The sequence below is a fragment of the Oreochromis niloticus genome, linkage group LG3 (assembly GCF_001858045.2).
Source record: "Oreochromis niloticus isolate F11D_XX linkage group LG3, O_niloticus_UMD_NMBU, whole genome shotgun sequence".
Taxonomy (NCBI): Eukaryota; Metazoa; Chordata; class Actinopteri; order Cichliformes; family Cichlidae; genus Oreochromis; species Oreochromis niloticus.
The window spans coordinates 5129828-5142892 of NC_031967.2; the positions used below are offsets into that span (position 1 = coordinate 5129828).

Sequence of the window (13065 nt, forward strand, 5' to 3'; positions counted from 1 at the left end):
AGTGCATGACTTCAGCAACATGATGAGTGGACCAGGGTTATCAGGTGTGGTCCTGCTTGGTAATTAACGGAAAGTCCACCATCAAATTGACTATGAGCGTTGAATGTAATGTTGGGCAGACGAAGCACAGGGGTCAATGAGACAATTAGAGGCTGCGTAAAAGCATTTTTTAAATGCCCGCTGTCCCTTAATTGCCATTTCAAGTTATCATTAGAGGTGGGTTTAAATGACCTTTAAGACTAACATATGAAAGCAATAAAGGCAGAAATGAGGGTAATAACTAGTTTGACAGGGGATAAAAAGAAATGTTGGTTCACAGTCATTTTCCTGATTCTACACACATTAATTTCTTGCACTGACCCTTGCAAGTACTACACACCAGTAATCTAAATGGCATTTTAAAGGAAATTCTGCAACAGCTAGAGAATTTCCGTCCAATTGTCCAGTTTTATGAGCAAAAGTTTAACCTTAAATGATTATTCTCCACCATGACAATGAGATCTAGGAACTGACTTGGGAATCTGCTTTCCCCTGAACCCTATTTCTCTGCCATTTCAACTTCCCTGCACAGGTACTTCTCAATCCATTTTATTGTGGACTTTCTCCTCTGATTCAACTGCCTGACAGTTCCTTCACTGTATTTTCCAATTCCCCTAACAATTTCATCCCCCATCAAATACCCCAGTACAGTATCTTACTATGTGCAGCTCCAGGTAATCTCCCAGTCCCCTGGCACTCTCCACCCTGACCAGAACAGCCTCCTTCAGCTGTGTGCTGAAGCCCACTGCCAGCCGGTCTGCCCGTGTGCTCGGCCGGTCATTGGGTGGCCAGGTATATGTGATGAGGGCTCCGCCTCGCCCAAAGATGTATGTTGTCCCAGCTGCAAAACACAGGGAGAAAAAGGGAATTACGGCTTAATTCTTCAACATCTGGATAAGAAAGAAGTCAGCATGTTGAGTGAACTCTCAAACACAAACACAGAATATATTCCACGGTGTAAAACTGGGAATAAAAAGAAAAAGAAGAAAAACTTTATGGACAACAAAATTATGTTTTTTTTCTGTTATTTGTTATTATATGGTGCAATAACATTTCAGCTAGCGTTATTGCTTTCTCGTGGGTTGCATATTCTTTTATTGATTTCTGCAAGTTTAAATTGAATAGCGTTTCAGCAGAAAGTGGTTTGAAAGTCAGTAGTTAGAGCAAGTCTGCATCTCAGAGAAAGCACTATGTCTGGTTAAAAACATACAACTAAAACATGTTACTGGTAGCGTACATCTTGGTCACGAAGTCATGTCTAGCATGAGCCCTGGTATGTGCAGGATGTCACTCGCCTTTGAAATGGTAATTCGGTGGGCTTCATTTGCAGTCAGTTGCCCGCAGTTGCGTTGGATTCAAACTAGGGCGAACTGACAAACTTTGGACTTGCTATGCTGTCAGTATAACTACCATCTCTCAAAATTTAACAAAAGAAATTCTCCCTGTCAAAATAACTTTGCCTTAACAGTACTTTAAGCTCCAGCCTTAAAAAAAAAAGTACCCGCCCCATACATGGAACGATTTCATGTTTGAACTGTAACTTGGCTTGGCTCCAGTAAGCCTGGTGGTAAATGAGAAATGACGGGCGTTGGCTGTGATTAGCATAGAGTAATGAAACCACAGTGAACTGCTCTCAACCCTGTGGGCTGTCTGTCCTCCCAGGATCATAAATATACATACACACAGGCGCTCTGTCTACATACTAATGCATGCATATTTTGCTATATGAAGCACATAGTTGTATCAACATGATTACGCAAGTAATAAAGTGATTAATACACATAATTAAGCGCTAGCCATCCCAATGACACCTCACAAATCAATGGAATTGCTATGATTTTGATAATAACGTGACTATAGAGTCACACATGGTCACAGAAGTGCATGGTATTGGGTTTCATCTCCATGGATGCATCAATATACATACACGACTTTCTTGGTGTGGTCAGGTCAAAGATGGCGGAAAGCAGACGCTATAGTGACAGCATGTCTTACGCAAGGAAGAACACTATTCAAGTATGCACACGTGCAGGCTTCCTTAATGTACATGCACGCTCACACGCACACTCACTCGTCTACCTGACACTTTCATTATTTAACAATCTGCTGGTAGCCGTTTGAAATTGGCTGACACACACAACTCTCGTCCCGATCTCTCGCTTCCTCTCTCCCTTTCTGGCTCTCATCACCCCTCCTTCCCTCCATCCTTCCCGGCAGAGCTAAGCCCTCTGCTCAGCTCTTGTTGTTTTCTCGAGGCTGTATTATTTTAGCGCTGACTAATTATCGCAGCATGGCAAGGAGGACTATAAAGAAGCTTTGTGCCGGAGGAGGAGGAGGAGAAAAAAAAGAGGTTGAAGAAAGACAGGGTATGGAGGCAAGGAACTCAGAAGACGGGTAAAGTCAAATTGTGGATGGTGAAGAGAAGAAGTTGGCACTTTGGTTTTTATTTCTTTCCTGTGTTTATTTGTGCAGCAGCACAGTTTCTCAGAAACTGGGCAAGAGGCAACTGTGGAGGAAGAGGAGAAAAGATTTCTAAAATGGCCGACAAGCAGAGAGGGAGGGGAGCCATGTTGTGATAGATGAGACTGAAGCCGTGTGAGGAAAAGGAGAAAATGGTTTCTGGTAGTGGAAGTTGTTGTACATTAACGTAGGCGATTGCACTTATGGGCGAGAAAGGGTTCATCACCCATCACTAATTTTGCATGTCATATTGAATTTTCTAGTCTGACAGATTACTGCTCAGCCTGTGCAAACATATGTGAGCCTACACAACACCGTCTGCCAAAAGTTTGGGACGCTGTGGAAAATATAATCAGTTGAACCGTACAGATACAAAATAATTAGGTGCTAAAAACAAGAGTTATTGTTCTTTTGAAAGATACATTATTCATTTTGAATATAATCAAAGCAAAAAGAAAATGATTGAAAATTTGGGATGGGAGAAGAAAAATCTTAAAAAGTTGTGCTTAAAAAATGGCAAAGTAAAATAACTGGCAATAAACAGAGAATACAGGATAATTGAGTTTTTCAGAGAGGTTCACCACTCAGTGCTGTCAATTCACCTTCAACTAAGCATCAACTTAAGAGTAAAAGTTCCATCATCTGCGGTACACAATAACATTAAATATTATGAGTACTAAGAGAAAGTGCTGTATGTGAGGAACATCGCTGAAACTGAGACTTAATGGCTCTGATCTTTAATCCTCCAGATGATATAACCCTGAAGTTAGTGTGCAAAATGTTTTTTCCGTGAGATATCAGTCAGAGTTCTGTTTTTATACCCCTCCCAATTCAAGCACACAATCCTATCTACGGTAGCTGCTGTAGGACAAACATGTTTTCATCAGCCAAGACAGATCTAAAACATTACATTTAGACTGTGCACCATAACACGTGCATCCGGCCAGACTGTTTCTGCTACTGTTTGGACCAGATCCTCCCCAGAGTTTTTCCCTATCCGTGGAAAGCTGTCAGTGCACTGTTTACCTCAGCTGTCAATGTTGGGGCCTACATCGCTTTACTCGGGAAGAGGTTGTAAAACTTTGTGAAAGGAGTTTGTGAGTCAGAGCTTATTTCTGACTGATGACAGTGATACCGAGATGAGTTGTTGAGGATATCCTTAACCTTTGTAACACTGCTGTTTTTGCTGCTGTTAGTGAAAATGTCCTTGAAGCGGATGAAACTTTTTTGGACTCTGACACTTAGTGAAAAAATTAACAATGTGAGAATGTAATCAAATTGTTCATCATTGGGAAAGTGTTAGGACACTCAAACCCAAAATTAGCTGGTATAATGATGGCTTATAACCAGCTGTTGCTGTTTTGCCAGCCCTTCTCATGTATCCAGAACTGGGAGGGTCACATGTCTAATCTGCTGGCAATAAGGGATTGTGACAATATAGGGAATACATTAGCATGCTTACTGATGTTTCTGTGTGTTATAGACCTGACTTCAGTTCAGGAGATGAGGCTTGAGGTGAGGAGGAAGAAGACTCCCTTCACATTTTTGTTTCTTTACTGAAAGTAGCTCGTTCTCCAATGATGTTTATTTGTTGAGTCTGAAGCAAACCTACTCATATATATTTTTAATTGGATAAATTATAGGTTAATGAGATAACCCATCGATTTTTTAAATAAGCTAAAAAACACTACTGACTGCACCTTTAAAAAACAAATTAGATTTTATACTAGAAACCACTCTATAAGCTCAGTAAGTTCAATGTTGCAAATGAAAAAGCTGTGAAACAGGTGTGCCTTACACAGTGAAAAAATATCATTTAAATTGAAATTAAATCAAATTAAAAAAGCAAACATAATCCAGAGACACCACTGCTTTCTGTGGAGCCCAGCTCATTTAAGATGTAGTATGTCTGACAAGCTAGTATTTTTTAATTTTTCTGGAAATCTTGGATGCAACACCCTTAGGTCTAAAACAGAGAGGGGAACCATCTGCCTTGTTACTGGCATGTAGTTAAAAAACTAGCTCCTCTGATGGTATATAAAGTATTAAAGTAGTGTATTAATTCACATGGCATTGGTAATCTGTAGCCCCTTAATTGTTGAACAATTTTGTTAGATCCTGGAGCAACAAAAGCTTCCATGCAGACAACACTTTTTCATATAACAAAAGGCTGTCACTAGAGTAGCAGTGACCAACAGCAGTTAGCAGTAGCAAGTGTCTTAATTTCCTTAAAAAGTATGTTAAAGCTTGAAATTTTATTAAATTCTATTTTGGCCTTGCAGAGAGCTGAAGATGGACCACAGGAATTAGCAGGGACTCTGAGAAGCCATAAATCCCAATAATGGGGACAATAATTAAAGATTAATAAAAATAAAGTATATAAAAAAAAGCTATTTTCTTTCAAGGTACTGTACCTAGATTGTTAATGTGCCTTATTATGAAGTAGTAGGAACAGTACATCTAAAGTACAACAAAAGATAGCCCCAATTCAAAGACAATTGGACATTGTGCTAAATATAAATAAAAAAGGAATGATTTGCTAATCTGTGAAGCATACGTTTAGCAAGAGTCCATAAATGTCTGGGAACTGAGGAGATCAGTTCTGTTGAAAGAGGAACGCTACCCTATTCATGTTTCATGGAAGATTTTAGCTGTACCTCAGTCCTGGGCTGTCTTTGTCATGTTTTTCATGGTTTCAAATGGTGAAAGGTTCAGCACCTGAACCCTACTATGGATGGGAGCATATGTTGCTCTAAAATCTGCATATACCTTTCAGCACTGATGGTGCCTTTCCAGATGTTTGAGCTGCCAATTCCAGTGGCATTGATGCAACCCTCATATGTCAAGGATTTGATGCATAACCACAATAGTAGCTTTAATCTCCATTTATGGATGGCACGGTGAACTGTGACAGAATGATTTCAGGAGGTGATCCTGAGCCCACGCAGTGATTTCCATGACAGAATTGTTCCTGTTTTTAATGAGTGCCACCTGAGGGCCTGAAGATCAGGGCCATCCAATATTGATTTTCAGCCTTGTCTTTTGTGCACAGATTTCAGCTTTCGATGATGTTATGTACTGTGGATGATGAGATATCTGCACATGATGAGCTTTCATAATTTTATGTTGAGGAACATTATTCTGAAAATTTGCCCATCTTTACTTCTGACTGACTCTGCTTTTCTAAGATCCTTTTTTTATACCCAGACCAATACCCAATTACTGACCTGTTGCCAAATATGTTCTCAGTTTAAATACATGATATGTTTTCTATATTCTATTGTAAATAAAATAAAGATTTATGAGATCTGAAAATCACCGTCCTCTGTTTTTTGACATTTTACACACTCCATATGTTTTTTTGGGAATTGTGGTTATTAAAGAAGGTGTCTGAGCCTTCAAGGAACATTTAATTTGCTGCCCTTTAACATGAAACGAGGTAGTTTGTCTATACAATTTTGCAGTAAGACAATACTGTTTCTTTATTGATGTCACTCAGACAACATGATCAAGTATCAAGCAGTCAGAAGCAAGGACGGGATGGCGCAGATGTGAAGAAAAATAAAGGCAAAAGGTCCCTAAAATGTAAGGAATTAAATGTATATATAATTGTATGGTTGGTGTATTCTTTAGGGTGCAAAAACAGCCAAATTCGTAACTTGTCAGAACTTAAATAGCAAACAGGGCACTGAATCAAATTTTCAACCTGAATCGCGCCTGACATCTCATTTAGCTTGCATCGTGAATTAGGCTTGGAGCCGGTATCATCGCTGCATATCTTGTGTGTTCATTCACAGTGAACTAATTCTCATCAGTTAACACCCCTCTCATGCATAGCATCTACCATATGCTTTGTCTTCCCAAGAGAGCTCCTGCTATTCCTGACGTCACTGTCACACTTGTCACACTTTACTTTGTCTTTATTACCGACACATTTACTTTATTAGCATAATGTCACGAACAGAAGCCACAAAGTGCTAAATCTCAGCAAGAGAACGAAATAAATGCATAAAAATAAAACAAAGCAAATAAGAGCTTCTCTACCCAAGTCATACTTGGAAATATTTTCCACGTCTTTCTTGTTCCTAAATCCATCTAACGAGCTGGTGTTGACTTTGGCTCCTTTGATTTGTCCAGCTGAAAGTGGCCACCTGCTGCTTTGTGCACTTGTATACATGGATGCATGTGTTTGTGTGTATGTGCACCTTTCTCCCCTCTAAATGAGGAGACAAAGGAGGTGCAGAGTCTCTAATGAGTAGTCTGACAGGGCCCATCCATGTGTCACTGTTTCTTCCAGCAAACACCTGCTGCTCTGGAAGAGGTAAAATCCACTGAATACTGCAGTGCAACACACACTCAGCTGAAGGGAGAAAAAAATTGAGTGAAAAGGTGTTTATCAATTATAAAAGCAGTCTAGAGGGGGGACTTTCTTCCCTGCTAGTCTTCCAAAAAACAAAACAAGAAAAGGGAACATCTCTACACCTTAAGATTCACCACCCACAGAGGATCTTTGTCACACATGCATAAAAAGGAAAACAATAGATTCGCTGATTGGAACTTCTCCAGTGTGCATGACCACATCACACTTTTGATTAGGAATGCATCTAAAATTTGCAAAAATAGCCAGTAGTGATGTGTGAAATGTAATGCAGCAGCGAAGAATCTAGACTTTCTAGCTAATGTGAAGATAAAAAAGAATGCCTAATATGGCGCTTTAATTAGAAGCTATATGCAAGAGTGTCTTTAAAGTGTGTTTAAGTGTGTTATTATCCTCTCTTAGAAGCAAAGACAGAAACAGAATGATGCTGCAGCATTTCAAGGCATCTTAAAAAATTTTTTTTGGTGTTTAAGTGTGTATATGTGTCAGGAAACACCCATGTGACTCGTATTTTCTTGTGAAATATCCTATATTGTTGTTTGGACTGGCATTGCAACACAATCCAAATAATATTTATGCCCAAAATGTTATCTTTAAGTTTTTTGATTACATGTAAATTTTCTATGTAATTGCATCAAACATATTTTCTTTCCTGATAAATTATTTAAATTCGAAAAAACCTTTGATTTGAAGTATTTCAGGTTTGTTTTACTCAAACTCATTGCTTTGTATTTATGAGGGCAAAAAAACCTTTGCATATACTTATATGTGAAAATGTGTGTCTGTAATGTATAAGGTAGCAGAAGAATCCAGGCTCATACATCTACGAGATTTCTCCAAAACATCCTATCGAGAACTGTATTAGCTCAAAGGTTGTCAGCAAACAAAAGCCTGGCTGGATATGGATTCCTTTGACCTTTGCTTCACTATGATCTAGTCTGGTAATCCTCTCAAATGCCCCTCCTTTGCCACACATCCAAACATCGAAAAAGAAGGCTAAATATTTATTACTTTTGTCTAATTAGCTCTGGTACCATCGATCTGGCCGATCAATCCTACCTGTGGCTCTTCCAGCGGAGAATAAATCAAACCATCACGGGATACCCATTGATTATTATTTCCATTCACGTGGACTGTTCGGTAATTTAGTTTAAAGAATGAGTCACTCCCAAAAAGAAAAAAATACAATTTCCCTTTGTCCACGCATCCAGTAGAAAAATAATCAGAAAAGACTCATGAATCAAAGCTGTAATGAAAAACCTATTGATTTAGATTTTTTTCGTCCCCTCTCCTTTTCCTTACTTTTCTTTTCTAAACTGGAGCGAGGGGAGAGTGTATTTAGGATTGAGTTTATCATCCCGGATGCTTTCTTCCTCTCTCTCTCTCTCTCTGCGAGGAGGAATTGATTTGGAGTAGTGGATTCTATGCCACTGCCATCTAACATCGGGATAAACAGGTCATACTGGAGAAAGCAGACGGCCTGTGGTCAATGTTGCCATGTCCTGTGCCAGCTGCAAAGCCTCATGGGAGCAGACAGCATGAAAATAGTAAGATAGACCGGTGATAAAATGAAAAATCCACAGGGATAAAAGGACTGCTGGTGGTGGTGAAGTCACTTTTTGAGAGGCAAAAAGCATCGAGATACACCAGTGCTGCATGCATTTATACTCAGTCCTTATTTTAACCTCCCAGACAGCCTCTCAAATAGTAACTTTATAACAGAGTTGCTTCCGCCAACCTTCATACATTATTGCATCAGTACAGACTGATTCTTTGAAGCAGTTAAGGAGAGAGACGGCGCTATTGATTCCTTTTAAAGGAAGAGACTGAAACCTTTGCTTCAATTTTTTTTTAGACACAACATATATTTCTGAGACACTTACAAAGAGATTTGTAGACTGGGAGAGAGAAGCGGGCTGAGATGAGATATTCTGCAAAAGTTTTCAGACAGCTGTTGATCTTTGAAGTTGCAGTTACACTTACACACAGACACACACACACACACACACCAACAAGAACTTGACAAAGAGCACAGACTTTGCTGACATTTTAGGATCTTTCCATCTCTTTAACTCACTTGTGCAGGCACACACATCAATATCCTTAGCTGCAAACACTCCTCTTTTGTAATCTAAGAGTCTTGTCTACATTGGCCTAATGGCTATTTCATTATGACAGTATAAAGCATCCTAAATATTGTCCACTTCTAGAATGGAAATGGGAAATCACCTCCCCTGATCCTGTTGGAAAATATTCATCTTCCTCCGGTTACATGAGTTAGGTAAGATGATACTTGGTCATAAAAGTCCAAAAATTCCATAAAGTTCAGTATTAAGCTGATGCAGCTGATGCATCAGGTCAATAATGAAGGCTGTTGTTTTAAATATAGAGATTTATGAAATTCTGCCAATAAAAAATTACCAAAAAACACAAATACTATTTAGACTATGCTGTTCTTGTGTTACCAAAGAATCTGCTGTGAAAATAGTGAGATTTCTGCTGTGTGTCTCATCCTGTTAAAAGACTAGCAAAATTACTCTGTGTCCATGCAGACTTGGTACTATTTTCTCCCTGAATTTTAAACCTTAATTTGACACCTTAAGATAATTAAAACTGTCATCAGTCTATATTCAGTTTCCTTTGCAAATGGGCCTGGAGAATTCTGAGTTACTAGCTTTTGGTACTGGGCTAAACTTAAAGATCAGACATTTAGAATCATCTCTAAAAGGCTGAAGATTTTTCCCAACTGATAGTGTCTGTAATTAAGACCTAATTGGTATTCCAGATGTATAAAAAAATTTTTTTCGAAGCTAGAAGCCAAAAGGAAGCTTCTACTAATTCAGACTCACCAGCAGGAGTCACTACAGCAGCCACAAGAACATCACTGCCTGTCATTTTACCAGTGTAGCTGAATACCAAATACTGCTTCCCACGAAACACTAAGTGTTTCTTTTTCACTCACTATGTGTTTATACACCACTCTGCATTTAATCATTAGTTATTCCTAATCTCTGGCTGTCTTCCACACCGTGTTTTTGTCCTGTCTTTCTCCCCTCACCCCCAACCAGTCACAGCAGAGTTTTGCCTTTCTACTGTTGCCAAATGCTTGCTCAAAGGGGGTCTTCCGATTGTTGAGTTTTCTCTGTATTATTGAAGGGTCTTTACCATGCATAAAGAAACTTGACGTGACCTATTTTTGCGATTTGGTGCTATATAAAAAAAGGGAATTGAACTGAATTCATGTCATTGCTTTGACATAAATCACGAGTTTATCAACGAGGAGATGTGGTTCATGGTCTGTGTGGGAGCTTTGTGTTTGATATTGGTTTCTATTTGTTTTCACTCTCTGATTAGCTTGCTTTTACTCACTGGTTAGGTTTAAGCAACAAAAAAAATGTTCATACGCTAAAAGCTGGAAGTGAAACCCATTTCACTGCTGCCGTAAAAACAAACACAGTGCATGATGTTACTGATGCCACATAATACATTTTGTTTGACAAAATTGTGCTTTGGGAACGAGAACAGTCTCACCTTCCCAGATTGAGTGCAGCTAATTATATTCTTTGGAATTCATGATTAAACTCAAAGCACCACAATGGCACACTGAACACGAGTAACTAAAGTGGAGGGTGAGAGTTTGACCCCTCTGTTATTGATGTTCTATTATTTAATAAACTTCTGCTCCAAAAAGTCAACTGTATATTTTGTCCTTTCAGATCTCTACAAGAAATGCAGAGAGCTGAAAGGCATCTGGCATGTATGTGCCCAATGCACGTTCAATTTTTCAGCTCTGTCCAGATTTAATGTCAGGGTGTGAACTTGTGGATGGGTGCCTTTTTCCGCGATGATAGTCATGCCAGGGGAATAACAGTGTTGCCCTGTCTTTCTAAATTATAGGCTACTGACAAAATGGAACTAATTTCAGTCTCAGATTGTTACCTGCTTCAAAGTACTTTGTAAAAATCACCATTTTTTCTGTCTAGCTTAAAGATCAAAGCGTAGGGAGCAGATAATTGAAAATGAGCAGTTTCTGTGTTTCGCGTCACTTAGTTTGCTTATAAATGATTAAAATTACAAAAGTACAAATGCTATGGACATTGGAGTAGTTTCTTTAAATTATGATTTCAATTGTGAGCTATGCCAAATATTTTATATCTCGATGAATCATCCCACAAACTGTTCAGAAATCTCTTCTGTCATCTTGAGATTTCTGCTGATTACTCCCCTCCCTAATTCTGCCAGTGGGGACCTGATACGCCGCTGTAACTTTTTACAATTCGGGAGAATTCAGATGTTTCTCCTATTATGCTTTTGACACCAATGGCGTGCTTGCAAAGTTTGTTTGAAACAATTCAAAATGCTTGTTACGTCTCTAGAGGGGATGCTACTATCACAGAGCAATTTTTGTACAAACATCACTCCACGGCTGCTAAGACACCTCCCCTGTGTTTTTCCCGAATATCTTTAAATGAAGGGCTCCAGTGGGAGAAGTATGAAAGGCTGTGTATATGTGTGTGTGTGCTGTTTTACTCCGATAAGAACTGAGTAGTCTTTAGAAAGGTTGCTAGGCAGGACAGTCCATCTACCCTGAATATGTGCCATCTAGAAAGCTTATTGATCATCCTAAAATATCCTCTGTCTGATAACTTGCTCAATAGTCTGGTGAAGCTGAGACAGTGGTGACCAATAGAGCTGCTAAAACAGACAGCACCACTTTTTATTTTTTATCAAGTGCACTTATAGTTTGTAAATCATTTTCACATAACTGTGGAAACACTTAGAGATTTTTCCATATCTCTAAACATTTATAGCGTAGAGGGTTTTTTTTAACATCTTCAACACAACTGAAGAATTGTGAAGAGGAACTGAAACAAATCATGGGTTACATGGGTACATTTTGCTCATGACAAGACCACTGAGTCATTAGTGTAAATTGCTATGCTATTATGTAAGTCGGGCCTTTGAATCAATGTGGCTAAGAAGATGTGCAGAGGAGGAAAACGAGGAAAGAATTCCTGTAATTTTTGATCTGAGCCTGTCTACATAACAATGCTGAAATACTTAAACATGCAAATGCACGCAAGTTTCAGTTTTGTTTCTGGCACTCACTTGAAAACAGACTTAAAACATTGCATTGCACATGAAATGTGTTAGAGCATCTGAGGGAAAGTTCTTGAGGCTTTTTAATAAACAGACATGTTCTGCAGTTAAATAGAACTTTAATCAGACTATTTATCTAGAAGGATTACTGGAAAGGTGTTTATCATAAACTGACTGCACACACAAGACCAACTGAATAAAGAAGTGCATTTGTATATACTTTAATCTGGTTGGTTGTTTTGCATTCACTGTGTTTTTACTGTTTGCATGCTATCATGTCTCTCCTAAGCTGCATGCTGACACACCCAGCCTCAGAAAGTCTATGTGCTTGAACACGTGTGAGCATGTGCAGTAACACAGAGCTGTTTTTTTTTCTTCACATTAACTCTTCTAATAAGGATCATGCCAATCAAACTCCAGCAGCAGACAGAAATGTGTGAATATTTAAGCACCAGGTTGGGACTCGGTTGTTTCATTATTCACCGTGTTTAGGGCTGAATGCGTCAGCAGGATGACCCCACCCACAACCCACCACCACCACCACCACCAAATACTAGTCCTGAAAAATATGGTGAAAACAGATGAAAAATCACAGTAGCAAGACTTTGGCTGGTATCTACACTGAAATATAACAGTTAACAGAAGGTGGAAAAAGGGAGAAAAAGGAGAGATAAAGCCATGGTAGTGCTTGGTGAAAATGATGAGTGAAACAGAATCTAACAGGAAGCTCTGAAGAGATAGAGATATTCTGCACTGTTGAACACTGACATGTGCTGCTTGAAAAAACATAACAGACCTGGATAGAATGATCTTTATTTCCCACACAGAGTCGTTAAGCATTGATGTTCTGAAAAGGTCATACTGTTTTTGTTTATTTTGCTGCTAGGTATAAAGGTGGGAATAAAGGTGTGTGCTTGTGTGTGTATTTATTTATTCATGTGTATTTATTTGCATGTGTGTGTGTATGTGTGGGCGTGTGTCAAGGGGGGTACAAATGTGCAAGCAAGTGTGTGCACTTCTTGATAATGTTTAATAGCCACGGGCCTAATTAGTGTTAACATCATCCTAATTACACTGGAGTGGCCTTC

General features: G+C 39.0%; 1 protein-coding gene across 1 annotated transcript in view; it reads right to left on the reverse strand.

Moving 5' to 3' along the window:
• Positions 1–13065, reverse strand: part of nrxn2b (neurexin 2b) — a 643742-nt gene that overhangs the window by 104449 nt on the left and 526228 nt on the right. Inside the window, 1 exon segment of the mRNA XM_025905407.1 lies at positions 699–880. Within this exon segment, the coding sequence (XP_025761192.1) occupies positions 699–880 (182 nt within the window).